The 21,640-nt window shown below is 39.7% G+C and overlaps 1 protein-coding gene and 1 non-coding gene across 23 annotated transcripts in view; both read right to left on the bottom strand.

Moving 5' to 3' along the window:
* Window positions 1–21,640, bottom strand: part of CCDC158 (coiled-coil domain containing 158) — a 91,654-nt gene that overhangs the window by 36,785 nt on the left and 33,229 nt on the right. For 17 of the 22 annotated variants that reach the window (XR_006524532.2, XM_044766177.2, XM_044766170.2 and 14 more), the window contains 7 exons: window positions 20,287–20,769; window positions 13,158–13,347; window positions 10,443–10,595; window positions 8,315–8,427; window positions 5,890–6,048; window positions 4,623–4,715; window positions 3,695–3,820 (listed from right to left, as the gene is read on the bottom strand). Coding sequence is in view for 20 of the 22 variants with exons in the window: in XM_044766177.2 (XP_044622112.2) it covers window positions 3,695–3,820; window positions 4,623–4,715; window positions 5,890–6,048; window positions 8,315–8,427; window positions 10,443–10,595; window positions 13,158–13,347; window positions 20,287–20,769 (1,317 nt within the window). In the remaining 2 variants the exon portion in view is untranslated. The remainder of the gene's footprint in view (window positions 1–3,694; window positions 3,821–4,622; window positions 4,716–5,889; window positions 6,049–8,314; window positions 8,428–10,442; window positions 10,596–13,157; window positions 13,348–20,286; window positions 20,770–21,640) is intronic. The other 5 variants (XR_011502178.1, XM_014865639.3, XM_070505605.1 and 2 more) reach the window with 2 other exon arrangements.
* On the bottom strand, window positions 9,682–9,788 carry LOC123284872 (U6 spliceosomal RNA). The gene has a single exon (XR_006526316.1). It is a non-coding gene; the product is annotated as a U6 spliceosomal RNA (small nuclear RNA).

Below are 21,640 nucleotides of genomic sequence, written 5' to 3'. Positions count from 1 at the left end.
TGACAACATTAGACAGCTACTAACACAGTTAAGAATTATGGGGCCAAAGCCTGGAACAAAAGAAAATCCAGGGAGGGAGGCATTTGGGGCCATTTTTCTGTGAAGCATTTGCCAATTCTAAAGAAGCAGCTCAGAGGCTGAGAAGGTGAGATGAGCTTTTGACAGAATCATGGAGCTAGAGAGATAAAAACTGGAACTGTATCAAAGAGGTGGGGAATAATTGGTAAGCCTCAGGTTTTGAGAGAAGAGCATTAAACCAAACAATCTCAATTCTCAAATCAATTAAGGTGACATAGGATTGTTAGAGCCCTTACTTTAGCTACCAGCCAGAAACAAATGCAAATCCTCTATGAAGAAAAAAAAATCAAGAACCCCAAATTATCTCTGTAATTTTTCATATTCAATGTCCAGAACTCAATTATTTAAAAAAGAAGCAAATGATTAAAAAATGGGTCAAAGACCTTAACAGATACCTAATCAAAAAAGATACTTAGATGGCAAATAAGCATATGAAAAGATTCTCCACAGCATATGTCATCAGGGAAATGCAAATAAAACAACAAGATACCGCTATGCACATATTAGAATGGCCAAAATCCAGAACACTGACAACACCAAACGCTGGCTAGGATGTGGAGCAACAGGAACTCTCATTTATTGCTGGTGGGAATGCAAAATGGTACGGAAGACAGTTTGACAGTTTCTTATAAAACTAAACATACTCTTACCATATGATCCAGCAATTGTGCTCCTTAGTATTTACCCAAAGGAGCTGAAAACATGTCCACACAAAAACTTGCACATGGGTGTTTATAGCAGCTTTACTCATAATTATCAAAACTTGGAAGCAATCAAGGTGTCCTTCAGTAGGTGAATGGATAAACAAACTGTGGTACCTCCAAACAATGGATTACTATTCAGTGTTAAAAAGAAATGAGTTATCAAGCCGTGAAAAGACATGGAGGAAGCTAAAATGCATATTACTAAGGGAAAGAAGCCAATCTGAAAGGGCTACATACTAAATGATTCCAACTCTATGACATTCTAGAAAAGGCAAAACTATGGAGACAATAAAAAGATCAGTGGTTGCTAGGGGTGAAATGGAGGGAGAGATGAATAGGCAGAGTACAGAGGATTTTTAGGGGAGTGAAAATACTGAGAATATTATAATGATGGATATATGCCATTTTACATTTGTCCAAACCCATCAAATGTACAACACCAAGAGCAAGCCCCAAGGTAAACTACAGACTTTGGGTGATTATGATGTGTCAACACAGGTTCATTCTTGGCAACAAATGACCATTCTGGTGAGTGATATTGATAATCAGGGAGACTGTGTGTGTGTAGGGCAGGGAGTACATGGGAAATCTCTGTAGCTTCTTCTCAATTTTGGTGTGAATACAAAACTGCTCTAAAACAATAGTCTTGGAAAAAAGGAAGCAAAAAGACCAGATAACATGACTAGAAACCAAGAGAAACAATGGCCACAGGCCCATAGGGGATTCAGATAATGCAGTTATCATACACTAATTTAAAAAATAATGTTAATAGTACAAGTGCCAGAAGGAAACAAAAAAAGAGGGCAGAAAAAATAACTGAGAAGGAAAGGGAGAAAAATTTTCCAAAATTAATAAAAGATACCAATCCACACATCCACAAAGATCAGTGAACCGTAAGAAAGATAAATACAGATAAGATTACCTCTCGGCACATCACAGTCAAACTGCTATGACCAAAACAAAGAGAAAAATCTTAAGAGCTGTCATAGAAAAAAATTACCTCCAAAAGAGCAACAATAAGACTTAAAACTTACTTACCAGTAGAAACAATGAAAACCTGAACACAATGTTTTACAATGAATTCATTCACCCATTAGATAGATATGTGTTGAACACCTACTATAGGCTAAACACAGTTCTAGGTACTTGAAACATATCAGAGAACAAAACAAAGAATGTATGGTATTTTTAACTGTGTAAAATTATATAATAAACATTTTTTCTTTTTTCTTTTTTTTGCTGAGGAAGATTCACCCTGAGCTAACATTTGTTGCCAGTCTTCCTCTACTTTGTATGTGGGACACTGCCACAGCATGGCTGACTTGTGGTGTAGATCCACACCCAGGATCTGAACCCATGAACCCGGGCCACCAAATTGGAACGTGCTGAACTTAACCACTATGCCATGGGGCCAGCCCGTATAATAAACATTTTCAAGAGAAGAAATTAATTGTATAAAGCAGACTTGACAGTCTATTTAGAAAATATAGTTCATTACTGCTGTTAGAATTGCAATTTAAAAATTTAATTTAAAAGACTTAAGACTGGGTAATTTTATAGTGATGGATGAGATTCTGTATAATCAAGTGGAGTCTGTGTATTAAGGAGCGAGGTAAAACCCACTAGGCTGGCTTTTGAGTAACGAAAAGTCATTGAATTTCAGAGTTGATCTTTCTAGATGACCCTAGAGATTACCTAGTCCAGACTCCTCATTAGAGATGAAAAGAGCAAGGCATGATATATTTACTGATTTTCCAAGATCACACAAAGTATTTAGAGACACATCTTAGTCCCAAGGATACCTGGTCAAGTTCTCCTTGTTGCTGTTGTTTTGTTTGTTTGTTGTTTGGTTCATGGGGTTATTCTGAGGAGGGAGTATAATTTAATTTTTATCAGTGTGATATATCCAGGGTTTTAAAGGTAAAATGGCTTTATAACACTGAAAACAAAAAGCAGCAGTCTCCTGCCTTTTCTCTGCCCGCCTCCAAGTTCCAGTCTCTAGACAGAACCGTTTAACTTCTAATATTAACATTATTATTCTATTGTTTGATAGAATGTTCTATTATTTCTTGTGGGATAGCTTGTTTATCAGTGCACACATCGTAAGCATGTGAGAGGAGTCCATTTCAACTTTTAGTCATTTCACAGTGCATACTTTTCCTTTAAATGGCACAGGCAGAATAACTGGTAGGTCACTGGTGATCTTGTTGCTATACATATGATAGGACCATTAACTACTGAAATTGATTTTCATGCATGATTTATGAAATAAGCCTCATTTCTTCAGAGCTGGAGCTGAACACTGGTTGCAAGAGATTTGTGGTTCCATAAACATATGTATGTTCAGAAGAGACAAAGCGTGAATTTTACATCGCACGTTTTTCCTGAGCTTTAAAAGTCTGAAAAGTTAGACTAAAAATTTTCCAAAGTCACTAACATTGTAACTAAAGGGAATAAAAATGTTCTAAGGTTAATACAATTTTTTATTACACATAAGTTTCACATAAAGTTCATGAAAAGACAATATACAGCAAATCATGTTTATCTTGGTAGTGTATTAAACACACCACTAACTTGCCTTTGCCATTTGAAATGATACTTATTTTAGCCATGTGAACATCTGCTTTGTAATCTGGAAAGGCTTGTGAGGGAAAAAATTGAACAAAAGGCAACTGAATAATTTACTTTAACAATTACTGGTAAAATCAATCTCACTGAATATTTCATGTCTGTTTTTCCCAGAGAAAACATCAGTGAAGAAAACGTTTTCATCCATCTGTCTGTATAAATCTAAAATCTAGTAATTGAAAATGTCATAACTAAAGACATATTTTTTAAATAGAATTCTTCTTACTTTAAAAGTGTTTACATATCATGTCATCTGCATCTGGATTATAAGCCTAGATACTTACCTGCGACAGGAAGCTGGCTGTAGACTGGGAAGACGGTACATTAGAATGAGAACGGGCAGCAGAGGACGACTGTAGGAGGCGCGGTTTCACAGAAGAATTTGAGGTGTATCCAGGGCCCTGAAGTTCCTGGCAAACAGTATATCATGTGAGCAAAATAACTGTCAATCTACAATTAGAATTGTGAAATCAAAATCTATTTTTACAACCATAATTTCAATGTTATATGTTGAACTTACAAGGTTATAAACCAAAGTATTAAGTAAGGTGATCCTGGATGTATAAGCTACTCCTGGAAGACTAAGCATGTGCTCAGGAAGATGGCTTCACACTCCCGAGTGACAAAGCATCCAGATGTGAAAACACACCTAGGAAGGTTTGCTCCCACACTGGCCTCTAACTTTTGCCAAAGACTCCATGCTGGTTCTGGCACACTACCGTGGAAGAGCCTCTGCAACTAGAGTGCTCTTGCCTGTAAAGTCTCCAGGACTGAGACTTGAAAGTATGTTTGCAACTTTAAAATACACTGGAATACAGACATACACTTCAGTGGAAAATGTACAATTTTTAAAGAACACATGTTTCTGTCACGCAGATTACATCATTTTTGCTATTCACCAAACACGCTCTCACTTTGGGCCTTTGCACTTTGCCTTCTGTATGCAAAACTTTCCCTCAAGAATCCCTAAGGCAGGGACTTTTGTGTTTCCTCTCCTTATTAGTAACTTAACAGAAAGCACAGTGCTGCAATTTGTTACTACATATGGAAAGGACAGGCACAGTATGTAATAACATTTGTACAGATTTCATAATTGCTAGCATTAGATAATGTTAAAAGTACACGTGAATGTATCTAAGGTACATGAAGTATATCAAACAAAGGCATTATTCTTGCTTAAACTGCAACTTATGATGGAAAAAAAGACTTTACTTTTACATCCAAAGTGTGTTGAAGTTTTAGGCGCACAGATTCTTGTTCCTGACGCTGTATTATATCTTGACATTCTGCAAACTGCAAAGATGCCTACAATCAAGCAACCACACGTGGTTTATCCTTCATTCTTTATGCAATTTTACTGTATTAATCTATAAATGCAGAGTTGCCATCTCTTCAAGGAAACTCCCCCACTCTTAGCACACTGTATTACATTTATCATTTATTTATCTGTTCTATTCAGGAAACTGAGAGCAATTGGAGGTGATGTCTTTATCCTCTGTATCCCCACCTCTATACAGCATTTAGTATGTGGAGGTCACTCAAAAGAATGAACAAACTAAGGATGAAATGAGCAAACAACTTTAGTAATGTAAAAACATTTACATAAAAATAACCACAACTGAAATTCATTGGGTCAATATATTATGTTTTAAGATCAGAGTTGGCATAGGTGGGATCACAGATCATTTTATATAACCATGAAGGCTCTGATAAGAATCAAGGACTATTTTTGGTACATTTTTAGGTTTCCAGAGTTTTCAGGTGACCAGAAGAGAGATTTATTTCTAATAAGTGACAGTGACAAATATACTGTCCTTCATCCTTCTCATTCTTTAAGCTCTGTTTTCTACTGACACTTGCTGGACCCCACAAAGTGACAGACATTAGCCTTACTTTATCATTTTATTGGTATTATTGACAGACTGTATTCTACCTATCGTTTAAGTCATTCTTTGGGGGTAAGTTAGATTGGTGACGTTTTTAATTATTCAGGCCACTAAGGATACCAGGAGAATCTTATATCTTCTATCTTACTGCTCCTATGACCACGTTAGCCTGAAAAAACTAATTTTGAAAGAAGTATGCACTATGACTATTTTTCAAAGTTCAGAAGAGCTTTCTCTGGGGGCCCAGCCCAGTGGCATAGTGGTTAAGTTCATGCGCTCTGCTTCGTCAGCCCCAGGGTTCAAAGGTTCGGATCCCGGGGGCAGACCTAGCACAGCTAGTCAAGCCATGCTATAGCAACATCTTACATAACACAGAGGAAGACTGGCACAGATGTTAGCTCAGAGACAATCTTCCTCATACAAAAAAAAAAAAACCTTCTCTATCGGATATAGTTTTTCCTCGTATGAGGTGATTAGGATACAATGCAATTTGACAGATTTGCTTCCTATCAACATGGAGCTTTCATTCAGAACAATTCTACTTAGTTAATAACTATTTAGTTAACTACTTTATATATTTAGTTAATAACTACCTTATCAAGAGCAACTTCCATATTAACCACTTTTTCTTTCAAACGGCGTTCCTGAGATCTCAGGACTTCTAGTTCTCCGGCCATCTTGTTTTTTTCTGTTGCAACAGTACTTAATTCCTGGCTTAATTTATTCTTCTCTTCTTTTAGAAAATGCTTTTCCTACAATTACAGAGAAGAAAATATCAGAAATAATATGCTGATGTAGATGCTGAGATGTGACGGAAATATAAAACTATTATTATATAAAGATCTGAACTACAGTTTAAGTCATATGCCATTTAATTGCTTCTGAGTTGGAGTTGGGAGCTGCTAAAATTATGTTACCTTGTACTCATGTTTATTGCTACTAGTATTATTACTTCTTTCTAGGCATAATAAATCTTTGATGAAACCTACAAAATGTGTTATAACTATGTTGTCATAAAAGAAGAGTGTAATAGTGAATTGAGACTGAGTAATCATACATCAAACTTTATTGAAATTTGTTTAAAATGACAGAAGTGATTTAAAGAAGGTGCATTTATTTGAAAGCTTTATGGGCTTCTATTTTGTTTCAAGATTGAATATTCATTTCACAAATGTCTACTGCAGATACTCCAACATAAAAAGAAATGGGACACACTGTTCCTGCCCTCAAGTCACTTACAGCCCAGTGACAAGAATGAGCTTGCTGATATACACTCCGGGAGAGCCTTTGGTAGTCAACAAAACTTCATTAAAAGTAGTTCACTCCTTTAAAAAACATCATAGAGGGGCCACCCCGTGGCAGAGTGGTTAAGTTTGCGTGCTCCGCTTCGACAGCCCAGGGCTTCGCTGGTTTGGATCCTGGGCGTGGACATGGCACCACTCGTCAGGCCACGCTGAGGCAGCATCCCACATGCCACAACTAGAAGGACCTGCAACTAAAATATACAACTAGGTACTGGGGGGCTTTGGGGAGAAAAAAAGGAAAAATAAAATCTTAAAAAAAAAATCATAGAATAGGTATACAAAAAAAATGCATAGTAGTCAAATTAAAATATAGACCTCAACTTATTGAGGTCTATATTTTTTTAAATAACATATTTTTTCATAGAGAAAATTTTTAATGTAAATAAGGTAGAAGGTATTGTTGCTATAACACACATTTTGGATGCAAATAATTTTTCCTTTTCTGATAAGTTAGGCAGAAAAGCTTCAGAGAGAAAGAGGGATTACTTTTACAAGCTGCCTCTTTTCTGTTTGAATGCACTGTCATTGAGCTTTGATGAATGCCTTCCTTCGGGGGACAGGAATCTCTGAGGATGGCAGGCAGCAAGCTCTTAACGCCCTAAGCACCCTCAGGATGAGGATAAACATGGTGTAGGTTCCAGATAGGTAAATAATGGAAGAAGAAGAAGAAAAAAACAAATTTAAGGTAAGAGAAAAGGAGGAGAGAAAAAAATGAGAAAGCACAAAAAAGAGGAAGTAAGTCTACACGATTAGGGGTGTGCACAAACGCATATACGTATTGTTAATATTTAGCCTTGTTCTAAAAAAGTATTTCAGCAGCTCCTTCGGGTAGGGGGAAGCAATTACTTTAGTTGCACTTATTATTTTCTACTTAAGCTCTTTACTTTCTCACTTCCATTACAGTCAGTTCAGTTATCATTCTTCTTTTGAAAATGCAAATTTGTTCCCAAGTGATTATCAGGGAATATTTGAGCATAACACAAATTTCACATTTACTTATGCACAGCTTCATTTATGAGAAATATTAGGTCAATGCAGAAAACCGCACCAGCTAAACAGAGCTGTATAGGAACACACACAAAGCATACATGCACAGTCTTCAAACAACTATCTATCAGCTACCTCAGTTTACCTTGTGTTGTGAGCCACGCCCATGCACATCTGGTGTTACAGAAAACCCACCCTCTATCCCTTCATAAGTCACAAGCTGCAACCCTTAGACGCACACACCCGCAAGCAAACTTCAGGTCTTTTTTAAGATAAAGGGCTATCTTTACTATAGTATTTATGTATTTCTTAACCATTTAACATGTATAAAACTGTGTGACCATTTTCATTAGGTTCCTATTTTTTTGGTGTCACTGATTAAATCTGTTAGTGCAGTGCTCTGATTCTCATAAGCCCTGTAGTTTTTACTGCATAATTTTGCACAGCACAGTGATTTTAGGAACATGTATGTCGCGTTACAGAAGAACTGACTGTGTTCCCTGTCTTCACCATAAACGTCCTTTTGCCCAATTTCTGCATTTAAAATACCAGCTCTTTCAAGATCCTGTTCAAATGTTCCTTCGGGAACTTTTCCTCATTCTCTTAGTCAGAAATAACCTCTTTTCTTTTCTCCACTGTAGTTTGTATCTCTGCTATGTCTTTCTGTCATGAAGTATATTAATGAGTGAACATGTTGGCTTCCCCCACTCCGAGGACAGGGACTCACCTTATTTGCATTTGTCATCGCCTCTTCCAAAAATTGTATCTTGCTCTGAAGGGCATCTATTTGACCTCTTTTAGCTGTGATTTGCTTTTGCATCCCCATTGCCACTTTCATAGCTGGGAAAAAAAGAAAGTAAACTATGCTTTAGTTTTTAAATTTTCTAAATTTTGAGAGGCTACTATTATGAGAAAGTGACAAGTAAGATTCTCCAAGGCACCTGGACAGTTTCAAGGAAGTGATCATGGAAAAAAGTCTTCATATTTTACAATATTGGGATATAATAATTTTCAGCAATTACTCAGAGACTTTTGAGCTGAGAAATATATATAAATGATGATGTTTTGTGATTTCTTTGCTACTGGAATTAAGTTTCATTGACCACTGTAATTTGCCATATTTCAATGGTAATAAATAATACTGATCAAAGTCACACTTACACACAGGAAATATACACATAAAAATATATAGTTATATAATGAATAATGTACATAGCATTTTTACTAAAATATTTTTTCTAGAAACTCATATTTAAAATACCACACAAGAAATCTACTATTAGTGATCTTTTAAACGATTCCTGTGATATCACAAACCATTCAATTTGCATTCTCATGGTTATTGTCATGTGCTTGGAACTCATTTCTGTTTCAACAGTCAAATTGGCAGCACAAGCATATATGTGATCATTTTAGTAAAACTGATGACAGGATGAGAATGCTCTAGACAGGTAGTAGGCACTGAATACTTAATACACGGCAGGCCACTGAAAAGACACACAAAGCACATCCTTGCTTGGAAATTCAAAGCGAGAGACCTTATGTTGTTTCTTATAGTCAGCTGACGAAAGAGGTTTGAAAATGCCACTGCTTTGAGTCAGGTCCAGCTATAGCTTAGAGGTGAAACAGAAAACGTACCATTCTTCAAAAACAAACCATTGGAGAGGATGAAAGGTCTGACTTTTTGCTAAGAAGATACAGTTTCTAACTAAACTGTCAAAAACAAGGTTAATACAAGCACAGTACATTGATTAAAATAGACTTTTAATAGATTAAAAGTCCCACTCTGAAGAATTCTGGTCTTATTAATTAGATCATGATTGGACTTCCAAGGTAATTTTCTTAAATCCTTTTTATTAAGATGATTTTAATCAATGAAAATAAGCACTCAAATGCAAATAAAGGATTACCTGCTTAATTTAATAATTGTCATGTGACTGGGGCAGTTGTGGAACGCCTGGAGGGCAGTGAGGAAGGGACTGTCTGGTGTTGGGGGGCAATTCCAAATGGGCCTCTTGAGTGACCTCTCCAAACCCCACCATGTTCTTGGTTAAGTTAACCAGCAAAGAAAGAGCTGAACCTCTGAGAACCACACAAAATACTGAATGCCTCAAGAATCTGCATGCTATCTTTGTGCAGGGGCCACGATAATCTTCTCTGTATGGGTCCAACTTTGGTTTATGTGCTGCTGAAGTGAGCACAGAAATAAATCTTTTGACATTAAAAAATATTGAGAAATAGAAAAATGTAGCCTTTACTTAGATATTTATTCTTATAGTCAGCTAATATAGCTGTATCAACAATGATATGAATAATATGAAACAGAAAATAATCTTCTCTCTCTGAATTAATTCAAGCAGCAAGATAAAAAGGGAGCAGGTCTAAGCAGGTGCTCATCCTAGCAGATCCATTCCCAGGGCTCCTTCCTGTTTTTATCACAGAGAAGGAGTCAGGAACTGACAATGAGCCACAGATACATAGTTTATGTAGATAATGAACAGGTAAAAAGTAATGGTTGAATGAAAGTTATCCCTAACTTGTATTTATATCAACACTTCCTTAAAAATAATTAATTGGCATTCACAGACATTCAAGTCTGTTAGAAATTATTGAAATAGCTACAGGAAAAGAAAGATTCAAATGCTTTAGAGATTAAATTAAGTACATGGCAACTTCCCTTCAAAAACCTGAGTAGAACTACTGCTATGTTCCACCCGTCATTGCTACCTATTGCCGTACACCCCTCAGGCCATGCGGCACTGTGAAGAGGGGGCAGAGGATGTATCTAGGTTTGTGTTTTAATAAATCTAGACCAAAGGAATTAAAAACAGAAGAAAAAATCTAAGAAGGCATACCGTGACCATCAGATCCTTCCATTGACTTTAATGTATTCCTTGTTTGTTCTAGTTCAGACTGTGCAGATTTTAATTGCATTTTCAGCTTATTCGTAGTAGTTTCCATTTCCTCACTCTTGTTTCGAAAATTCCTTTTTAAGACGTCATAGTCCTCTGTACAACATGATAGTCAGTAATAGATGGTTACTTTTTTCTATCCCATTGCTATGAAGTATATTTTATTTGTAACAATGATCACAGAATTTTAGAGCTGGGAGAGACTTCATTTACTGTCGTAACTGTCATTTGTTACACAAGTTAGATGTACATACCCATTTCCAGGGATCTGACTTTTAATCTTTAATCTGCTTGGATGGACCTTCCTCCTCTACCCACTTATTCACTGCTTTTTCCCAGCCAGTGTAATTGGCCTACATCTATTTCATCTTAAACCTTCTTCTTAGATGATCATATCCACCACAACAGATTTAACCACCATCTATAGGTCCAAAAATCTCCACGACACAGTAAATAATCTGGAGCTGCCATCTGTCTTATCTTTTTATCTCCAGTAACTATCAAAATACCTGGCACACGTTCACCATTTGTATACAAGAATACACACACACATACACACACTTATTCAACTATCTACTTATTTATATTTATATATGATAGGTAGATTCACACATAACAGGAACAAACAGCCAAGACCTCTTTGCTGAGCTCTAACTCTGTCTATGCAGACATTTCCATGTGGATGTCCTAGTGTCACCCCAACAACCTGCCTCATACTGACTACATCTCACCCTCCTGCCCTCAAGCCTATCCCTCCTTCTGGTTTCTCTCTCTCAACTGTTGTTATCACTGCTCCACCAGTATCGCAAACTTAAAACCTGAAACCCATACACAACCCTTCCAACCACTAAGTACTTTTGACTCAATCTCCAAGAATATTCTCAATTCTTTCCTCTCCTCTCATGCCCACTGTCACTGCCTTAGTTCAGGCTCTCATCATCTTTCCCTGGATCACTGAAAAATCCTCCTTAACTGGTTGGCTTCTGTCTTATTAGTGTTGCCTTTCTCTATTTACCTGCTCACACCATGCTTCTAAAATGTAAATTTGATGACAACAATCTCTTACTTACTATCTTTTGTTGGCTCCACATTGTCTGGCTTTGCCTATCTATTCTGCCTCATTTCTTAGTCCTCATTCCTTTGTACTTTTACTCCAACAAATACTTCTGAGGTCACAGTACGTTATTCTATGCCTTCATGCTTTTGCCCATAATGTTCTCTGCCCGGATTGCCCTTTCACCTCTTTTCACTTGTCGAATTCCTTTTCCTCCTTCAAACCTAGTACAGATGTCACCTCCTAAGGGATGCTGATTCTCTACTCTCTCCTACATCTTCACCCAGCACACGTCCACTGTGCCTCACCCACTGTACTGTAACCTGTTCTATAGCACTGGCTCCCAACCAGCCGGGAGCCTCACTGTTGTGTTTCTAGGGCCTATCTCAGTATCTAGCATAGTATGTGCCCAGGCATCATTGACTTTGTATGTGTTTGTGTGTGAAGTAAATGATATCTGTATCATACTAATCATGAACCAAAAGTGTTTCATTTTTAAATTTAGGGCCTTGGATTTTTCCTTTCAAAAAATCTGCATAAATCAAAACCACACTAAGATATCACCCTATACCCGTTAGAATGGCTAAAATAACCAAGACAAAAAAATAACAAATGTTGGAGAGGTTGTGGAGAAAAAGGAACCCTCATACACCGCTGGTGGGAATGCAAACTGGTGCAGCCACTATGGAAAACAGTATGGAGAGTCCCAAAAAATTAAAAATAGAAATACCATATGACCCAGCCATCCCACTACTGGGTATCTATCCAAAGAACTTGAAATCAGCAATTCAGAGATTCATGCACCCCTATGTTCACTGCAGCAATATTCACAACAGCCAAGACGTGGAAGCAACCTAAGTGCCCATCGTCTGATGACTGGATAAAGAAGATATGCTGTATATATATAGATATATATATATCTATATATCTACACATACATACACACAATGAAATACTACTCAGTCACAAAAAAGGATAAAATTGTCCCACTCACAACAACATGGATAGACCTTGAGGGTATTATGTTAAGCAACATGAACCAGATAGAGAAAGACAAACTCTGTATGATTCCACTCAAATGTGGAAGATAAACAAACACGTGGACAAAGAGACCAGATTAGTGGTTACCAGGGGAAAGGGGGGTGGGGGATGGGCACAAAGGGTGAAGTGGTGCACCTATAATATGACTGACAAGTGACAGTGAACAACCGAAATTTCACAAGGTTGTAAACTATCATAACCTCAATAAAAATAAATTTGCATAAGTCTGTTTGCACGTGTTGCTTCATTATCAAACCTCTAACAAAGCTATTTGATTCAAAGGACTCAAGGACTTCTCTCATACTTCTCTTGGAAACACAGTACAGAATTTCATGAACCCTGAGGACTGACTAAAGTTAACGGTTAATAAGTGCAAGACATGGAAGCTCTTCAAGGAGAAGTATCAGGATTTCAGGCGATGAAATGCTCCACTGGGGCAGCATAATTATCCACATTTGTAATGTGGGACGAGGAACAATCTTTTGCAAAAGTCCTAGTGCCCACACTGGACTTCACTGATAGCTCTCCTATTTTTTAGCAGAATTTGAACTGAAGTAACATACCTGTCAGACTGTTTAACTCATTCCTACAAGTTTTCACCTCATTTAATAACTGATCTCTCTCTTGTTTGATGTCCTTCACTGCACGGAGCCGCTCAGAGCCTGCATTCACCAGCTTCACCTTTTCCAGCTCCAGGTCACTCACTCTGGCCTCGAGCTCTCGTATCTTTGCATCTTTTTTATCTTTTAAAATCTAAATATACAAATATATACAATATGCAAGGGATATACAAGGGGAAAATACCAAGGCTACAGTAAGGAATAAAAAACATGTATATTTACAGTTATAGGTATCATATTAGTACACTATCTATATTTAATATCTTTTCACTATTTCCCAGGATATTAAATTTTTTGTATTTTATTAGAAAGCTTCAATAGTAAGTGGAAAAACAAAAGGAATATTTGACCTTTCTCTTAACCTTAGACATCAACTCCCAGTATCACTTGCCACAACCCTTCATTAATTCTATTCCACACATTCATTCATTCATTCAGAAAAAGATGTAGGGAGCACCTCCTTTGTGCCAGGCCCTATTTTACACGTTGGGGTAGCGGAGCAGGGCAGGGACTAGGGTGAGCAGGTGAGGCCCCAGTTGAGTGCGCCTCCCTAAGTTTCACACCATAGGCCTCACTCGCCTTACCCTGTCCTGGCCACACATAGCAGAAAACAAATAATGTCCTTGTCCTCACGGGGCTTACACTCTAGTGAGAGGAGACAGACAATAACAAATATTTAATAGTCAGGTAATGATAAGTGACAAAAAAAGAAGTAAAAAAGGTGAGGGGGTAGAGAACGAATGCAGGGGAAAGGCTGCTACTTGAGATACGTTGGTACAGCTGTCTCTCAGTATCATGGGGGATGGGTAAACATAGTACAAGATCCACGGTTGGTTCAATCCATGGATGCAGAACCTGCAGATCCGGAGGGCAAGTGTACATAGAAGACAGCCTGACTGTCTTCCTTATTAAAGCCAGCTAACCAGGTGGACCTCGGCTGGTGCCTGGGAACTTAGATTTGGGGAAGGTTCCCACCACTCTAACTGGTAAGAGTGGCTCACTGTGCCTAACCATTTCTGCAAACAAAATGACTTATGCTGAACACCTGCTTTCCTTCTGGAAGACTGTATTCACCCGCCAGGCAATGGGTGCCTATGGGACCATCCCCCAATATAAATACCCTGGTACTGAATCTCTAATAAACTTCCCTGGTTGGCAACATTTGATGCATGTTGTCAAAACACATTGCTGGGGGGAATTAAGCACATCCTGCTCGACTGCAGGAGAGGACTGACGGAACTGCGCCTGGTTTCCTCCACGCACCTTCTCCCTTTGCTGATTTTGTCTTAAATCCTTTCTTGTAATACAGAGTATTCATGTGCATGACTATATGCTGAGTCCTGTGAGTCCTTGTAGTAAACACCTGAACCTTGGAGTGGTCTTGGGGACCCTGACACAGTTGGTCAGGAAAGGTGTCTCTGATGATCAGAAACCTCAAAGAGGTGAAGGAGCAAGCCATATGGCAGGCTAGGGGACAGCTCCAGGCACAGGTAATGTGTTCAAGGAACAGTAAAGCCATCAGAACGGCTGGTGGAGGAAACCAGAACATGCCACCCCCAAATATGCCTCTTTGGTATAAGGATTATTTTGAGTTGATTATTTTGAGAAACAGCAGACATGGGAGAAGCTCTGAAAACAGAGTAGGAGTTACCCTGTAAGAGAAATTTACACTTATAAAGGAAATCTCCATTTGTAAGGATGTCTCTCTCCCTCTTTGAACCAGAAGAGAAGGATGATTCTAAATCATCAGAGAATCTTATCAAAGGAGAAGGTACCGACTTAAAGCTGCATAAGAGATTTGTACACCACAGTGTTCCCGGTCAATTTCCTATGACTTGCCTCCCCATCCTCTTCTTTGTTTTAGCTAACGATGGTACTTAAGCCTGAATTCTAAGCTACCTCCCTGAGTTACTCATTTCTCTGGGTTTCTCTCATGTGTATATGAGACATGCATGTTAATAAGACTTACAGTTTGTTTTTCTCCTGTTAATCTGTCTTGGTTCCGGGGCCCCAACTGAGAATTTAGGATAGAGGGAAAGGGATTTCTCCTCTACACTGGAGTGGAGTGGGTCTCGGGGAAGTAGTGGGAGATGAAGTCAGACTGGGAGCCATGGGCAAGGTTGGCCACAGAGGCAATGTAAGGATGTGAGAGTTCCTTCTGAGCGAGATAAGAAGCCACTGGACAGTTTTGAGCATAGGAGTGATATAATGTTTTAAAAATAAACTCTGGCTCCTGTGTGAAGCATAAACAGGGGTGGGGGTGGAGGTAGGAGTGGAAGCAGGGAGACCAATGAGAAGGCAACTGCGAGAGCAAGTGAGCATGGTGGTGGCCGGATCTGGTCCTTTGAATTTAGCAGGGAATATGAATATGGAAACTCTAATTTTGCATCTCCAACTAACTGTCAGAAATTCCAAGCTTGGTATGCTTCTGCAAACTCTGACCAAACCACTCCTACTCCTTCCTCATAGAGGGCTTTTCCTCTTGACTTCTTCCTAATTCTTCTGCTAGGGGTGCAAGCATATTCCAAGGCTCTCAGATACTTCAGTTTGACACTTCAAAGTTTCCTATGTCCTCCTCTCCCCCCATCTCATCACCTGTTCACCAAATCCTTCCCAGCTTCCAATTTGATTACCATCACCTCTCATGTGGGTTCCTACAATCGCCTCTATTTGAGTTGGTAAGGCTTCCCAGGCTGAACTTCTCTTCCCAGGACCGAGGTCTGCACTGTCTAACACAAAACTACCAGCCACGTGTAACTACTGAGCACTTGAAATGTGGCTAATCTAGGTGGAGATGTGCTCTAAGTGTAAAAGACACCAGATTTCAAAAACTTTATATAACCAAAGGATGTAAAATATCTCAATTTGTTATGTTGATTGTGATATAAAAATATCACCATATTTTGGATATGTTGAGTTAAACAGAATATGTTATTAATTTCACCTGTTTCTTTTCATGCGCCTACTAGAGAGTTTAAAGATATGTGGCTCACATTGTATTTCTAGCGGACAGATCTGGCCTAGTTCCTTCCAAGCAAATGCCATTTGAAAAGAAACTTACTTGTTGTTGTTGTTGAGGAAGATTAGCTCTGAGCTAACATCTGTGCCAGTGAGACGCTGCCACAGGATGGCCACTGACGAGTGGTGTAGGTCTGTTCCTGGGAGCTGAACTTGGGCTACTGAAGCGGAGCACGCTGAACTTAACAACTAGGCCATGGGGCCAGCCCAAGAAACTTACTTCTTTGGTCATCAAACTGTCCCTCCAAATTAAGGCCTGTTGGCCTTAAATATAATACTAGCTAATGCAGTTTGACTATATAATGGCAGTTTAAATGTACAGGCCAATGATATACTTGAAATGTAAACACATAATAAGCTTTTAGTTGTTCACAAAGGACCAGTTGAGAGGAGCAGGCTTGTCTCACTGCCCACCTGTGATGGGCTTGGGCAGTAAAGGCCCTAACAAGGCCACCTGATGCCTGCTTGCCTAGCCACTCCTGGTAATTAACTGCCACACTAGATCCAGCTGGCCTCGAGAGGCGAGGGAAGGGGAGGGCCTTCCCTGGAACAGACTGAGGCACCACAACATGTACTGGGCATGTGCTACTCCTGTCCCATCTGTGGGACCAGATGATGGACATTCAGTCCTTTCTTAGCCGTCTAAGAAAGGATCCTGGGGGCCAGCCCTGTGGAGTAGTGGTTAAGTTCTGCATGTTCCAGTTCAGTAGCCCAGGTTCACGGCTTCGCATCCCAGGCGCAGACCTACACCACTCGTCAGCCATGCTGTGGCAGTGACCTTCATATAAGAAGTGGAGGAAGATTGGCACAGATGTTAGCTCTGGGCTAATCCTTCTCAGCGAAAGAAAAAGAAAGAAAAGAAAAGAAAGGATCCAGCTTTGACGACCTGCAGTTATTGGGAGAAAGCTCACCCTGCTTCTCTGCTGTCAGTGTTGCAGGACTCAGCCTGAAGAGACAAGAGAAACCATACCTTCTAGGGTTAGGATTCCCCTCCTTTCTTCCTCACTGGATTGTGGAGGGAAGTGGCTGTGGCATCAAAGCTGTTATAATATATTAATGATAATAATGAGTTTTTAACAAATTTTCCTTGTTTCTGTGTGAACCTCTTCTCATCTAGGAAATATTTTCCTGGAGCTGCTTCAGCTCTATATTTGGGAATTGAAAATTAGTTTCTGCCCTCTCCCATCTATCTTTACATTCTTTATCCAAACTTCGCCTGATTTGCCTACCCCCAATATTGCCTCTTCCATGTCACCTCCTCCTCTCTACCCAAAACCTTTAATGGCTCCCACACTATCTCCAGGATAAAGTATAGATTGAGCTTCTCTGCTAGGAATGCCTTCCTTCCTCCTCTTTGCCTGGTTTTAACCCATTTCAAGTTCCCACTTCTCTATGAAGTCTCCATTGGCCACTCTAGTCACAGTAAATCCACACTGCTCTGGGGTTCTCTAATATTAAAACTTGACATGCGCTCTCTAGACCAGCATCAAATGGAAGTTTGTTTACAAGCACTGAGTCTCAGGCCCCATCCTAGATGTACTGAATCAGAAACTCTGGGGTGGGGCCCAGCAGTCTGTTTTAACAAGGCCTCCAGGTGATTCTTGTTTTCAGTCCAGGTGAGTGAGAACCTCCGGTTCTCAGGTGACCGGAACCACTGCCCCATAACATTTACTCATTTACCACCTAGGAGCAAACCCAAGGCAGTGTGGCTTCAGGCAAGTGATTTAATGTCTCTGTGTCTCAATTTCCTCATCTGTAAAAAGGGATAATAATGTACCTACCTCATAAGGTTTTTGTAAGGATTAAACGGATTTAATTTTTAGAGTATAAGACTCAATAAGGTTCTTCCATTTGTATTCAGTAATACCAGAAATCTACCGCTTTTCTTTAACAAGAAGGTGAAACAATCATCTCTTCTCCTCTAATACGTTCTGCAAACTTATTCTAAAGTTTTCATTGTAAGGGACAGCCATTGAGAAGCCTTTGAAAGTCTCTTTCACGGTGAGACTGGCCACTAAAAAAAATTCTTATGAGATAATCAAGTAAAACCTTATGCACTAGAAAATTCTAGTTCGTTATGTAATGAATTTGTATATCTCCATAAGATAGATAATAATCTATTGTTGGCCCTATTTTTAGAATGAGGAAACGCAGCCATCTAAAGTTTATGTGAGAACTGTGGTTACTGGAGGCAGGGGATGGAGGGGGAATCAGAAGAAGGTGATCAAAAGGTATGAATTTCTAGTTATAAGATAAATAAGTATTGGGGATGTAGCATACAGCATGGTGACTATAGCTAACACTGCTGTATGGTATATTTGAAAGTTGCTAAGACAGGAGATCTTAAAAATTCTCATCACAAGAAAAAAACCTTTTTTTTGGTATATGAGATGATGGATGTTAACCAAACTTATTGTGGTAATCACTGCACAACACATGTAAGTCAAGTCACTAGGCTGTATACCTTAAACTTATACAGTGCTGTACGTCCCTCATATCTCAGTAACACTGAAAGAAACAAATTAATTGTATATGATTTGTCTCCTATCAGTTACCAAGTCAGAGATACAGGTGACATAAAGCTTAAGAAATCTTTTTTTTTCCCTGAGGAAGATTTGCCCTGAGCTAACATCTGGTGCCAATCTTCCTCTATTTTGTATGTGAGCTGCCACCACAGCGTGGCCCGAACGAGTGGTATAGGTCCACACACGGGAACTGAACCTGGGCTACAGAAGCAGACTGCACCAAACTTAATGACTAGGCCACTAGGGCTGGCCTGGAAATCAAATTTTCAAAAAATTCATTCAATCGTTTTAAATTGTGATAAATATTTACTGAGCACCTGCTGGGTGCAAGGCATAAAGCCAGGGGACAGGGGGACAAAGATGACTAAGATGTGTCCCCTGCTGGAGAAGTCTGTAGTCTTATAAGGAAGAGGAGACACTGCTATAAACACACACACAGTGCAACATAGAATGTGATCCAGGTTACAGTAGCTGCAAATAAAGCGCGAAAAGCTTCAGACAGAGAACGGAGCAGGGGAAGGGGACTAATATTTTCTAAACATCTTCTACAGGCCAGGATCTAGGCCAAGCCCTTCATATATATTTTCTCATTTAAGCCTCAAGTAACCCAAAAAGGTTGCTGCAGGTTTTTCCTTTTGTTTGTTTTTTGGTTTCGTTTTGTTTTACAGATCTAGAAGCCAAGATTCAGCAAACGGCCCAGAGTTTTACATTAACCGAGCGCTGAGAGATGGGGTTCAAATTTAGGTCTATCTGAGGAGGGAGAAAATACTCCAAACTGTGGGATCAGGAAAGGCTCCACAAAGAAGTCAGATTATCAAACTTCTCTTTTGTACGGGTGTTTTGTTGTTGTTGTTTTGAGGAAGATTAGCCCTAAACTAACATCTGCCGCCAATCCTCCTCTTTTTGCTGAGGAAGACTGGCCCTGAGCTAACATCCATGCTCATCTTCCACTACTTTCTATGTGGGACACCTGCCACAGCATGGTTTGTCAAGTGGTGCCATGTCCGCACCCAGGATCCGAACCAGGTAACCCCAGGCCTCCAAAGCGGAATGTGCGAACTTAACCCCTGTGCTCCGGGGCCAGTTGTATGAGTATTTTGGAATCCCTTTCTTTTTTTTTTTCCTGCTTTATCTCCCCCAAACCCCCCCTGTACACAGTTGTATATCTTAGTTGCAGGTCCTTCTAGTTGTGGGATGTGGGATGCCGCCTCAACGTGGCCTGACGAGCAGTGCCATGCCCGCGCCCAGGATCCAAACCCTGGGCCACCACAGCAGAGTGCGCGAACTTAACCACTCGGCCACAGAGCTGGCCCCAGTATTTTGGAATCTAATAAAGAATCTTTTAGAATCTAATAAAAGTATGGATCATTTCTCACAAAACAGACATAAGCACATAGACACAAATACTTTCAAACAATGTCAGTGTGCACAGATCCTCTTTACAGAACCACTTTTCAGTCAATTAGGTCATATTTAATAATAGCGAAAAAGATATTTCAAAAGCTAAACCACCAAAAAACTCCACAGACCTTGAATTCCTGTAGTTCCAGTCTCCTATCATTAATCTCCTTCTCAAGCTGAGCTTTTTCTACTTGCATTGCGCCAGCCGTTCTTCCATGCTGGCCCACCAACTGTGTCATGTTTTCAATCTGTTGTCGCAAAATCTCGATCACCTTGTCCTTTTCTGCCATCTGCAGCTTGAGGGCCTCGCATTCTGTCTGCACATTTCTGAGGTGATCCCCTTCGTTTTTCAAGTGCTGCAGCTCCTGCAGTTTCAAGTCCACCCGGGAGCGCAGCTTCGTGATCTCCGCGTTGGTAGCCTCGATGGCTCTCTCCTTTTCCTGGAGGGAAGCTGTCAGGTCCGATACAGTCCTCTCTGAGCTCTCCAGGGTCATTTTCTTGGCTGTCAACTCTTCTACTACTTTGCGGAGCATCTCTTTGGTGGATTCAAGCTGAGCAGTCAAGGAAGACACTTTTTCTAGACTTTCATTCTTTCCCTGAATTGCTGCCATCTGATTGTTAAAGAAAAGAGAATTTTATGGATTTTGGCAGATAAGTAGAGGTAATCCCAAGAGCTATAACAAGTCAGCTCAAAAACATGAAATCATGAATCGGATAATATCTACTTAGACTAACTCAAATCAATTTGCTGCCACAACGCCATGTAGACCACATGCCAACAAGTGTTCATCGGACTCAGGTGGAGAGACCTTAACTAAATAATAATGCTCCTCCAGAATGGCTTTCTGGGGTGGGGAGCTTGGAAAGATTCCTCTGAGGATGTTCTCAGTGCCAGTTTAAATTAGGATAACAAAGTGTGATAGGACTGCAGGTAACTGTCCTTTCTATTTCTCTCCAACCTGCCCCTTAATTCTACCTCTGAGGGAAAAGTGAATAATGGCTTTTATTCAACACACATTCACATTCTCTGGTCCTTGTTTGGAAAAGAGTAAGATCCTAACCTCCAGTGGCTCCTTTCACCTTTCTTCCTGTCCAGCATGAGCCAGAGGATAGGAAACTGCCTTTGCCTGAGTCTAAGCCAAGACTGGTCCCTTTGGTTTGCTTTCACATCTGGGAAGCTTACTCTTGTGGGACGCCTTTTAGTCTCTGCGGCAATAACTGGCAGTGGAACCATGTCCTTCCAGTACCGAAGGTACACTGCTGTTACTAAAGCATTCCACATTTCACTAGTGGTGCACTGAATTGGAGTGGCCGCAGCCTGTGTATATAGCAGTCTCAAGCAGTTTGCGGGAAAAGGAGGGGGAAGTCTCTTTTGGGGGAAAAACAGAAATAAAACAAAACAAAATTGTTGGAAACTTTCAACCTTGCTGTTCCTCAGCTCTCCCTACAGTTTGATGCTCTTCTGAAATAATTATTAGGTCA

The sequence above is a fragment of the Equus asinus genome, chromosome 3, assembly GCF_041296235.1.
Source record: "Equus asinus isolate D_3611 breed Donkey chromosome 3, EquAss-T2T_v2, whole genome shotgun sequence".
In the NCBI taxonomy this organism is placed as follows: domain Eukaryota; kingdom Metazoa; phylum Chordata; class Mammalia; order Perissodactyla; family Equidae; genus Equus; species Equus asinus.
This window is presented reverse-complemented; position numbering and strand designations above follow the sequence as displayed.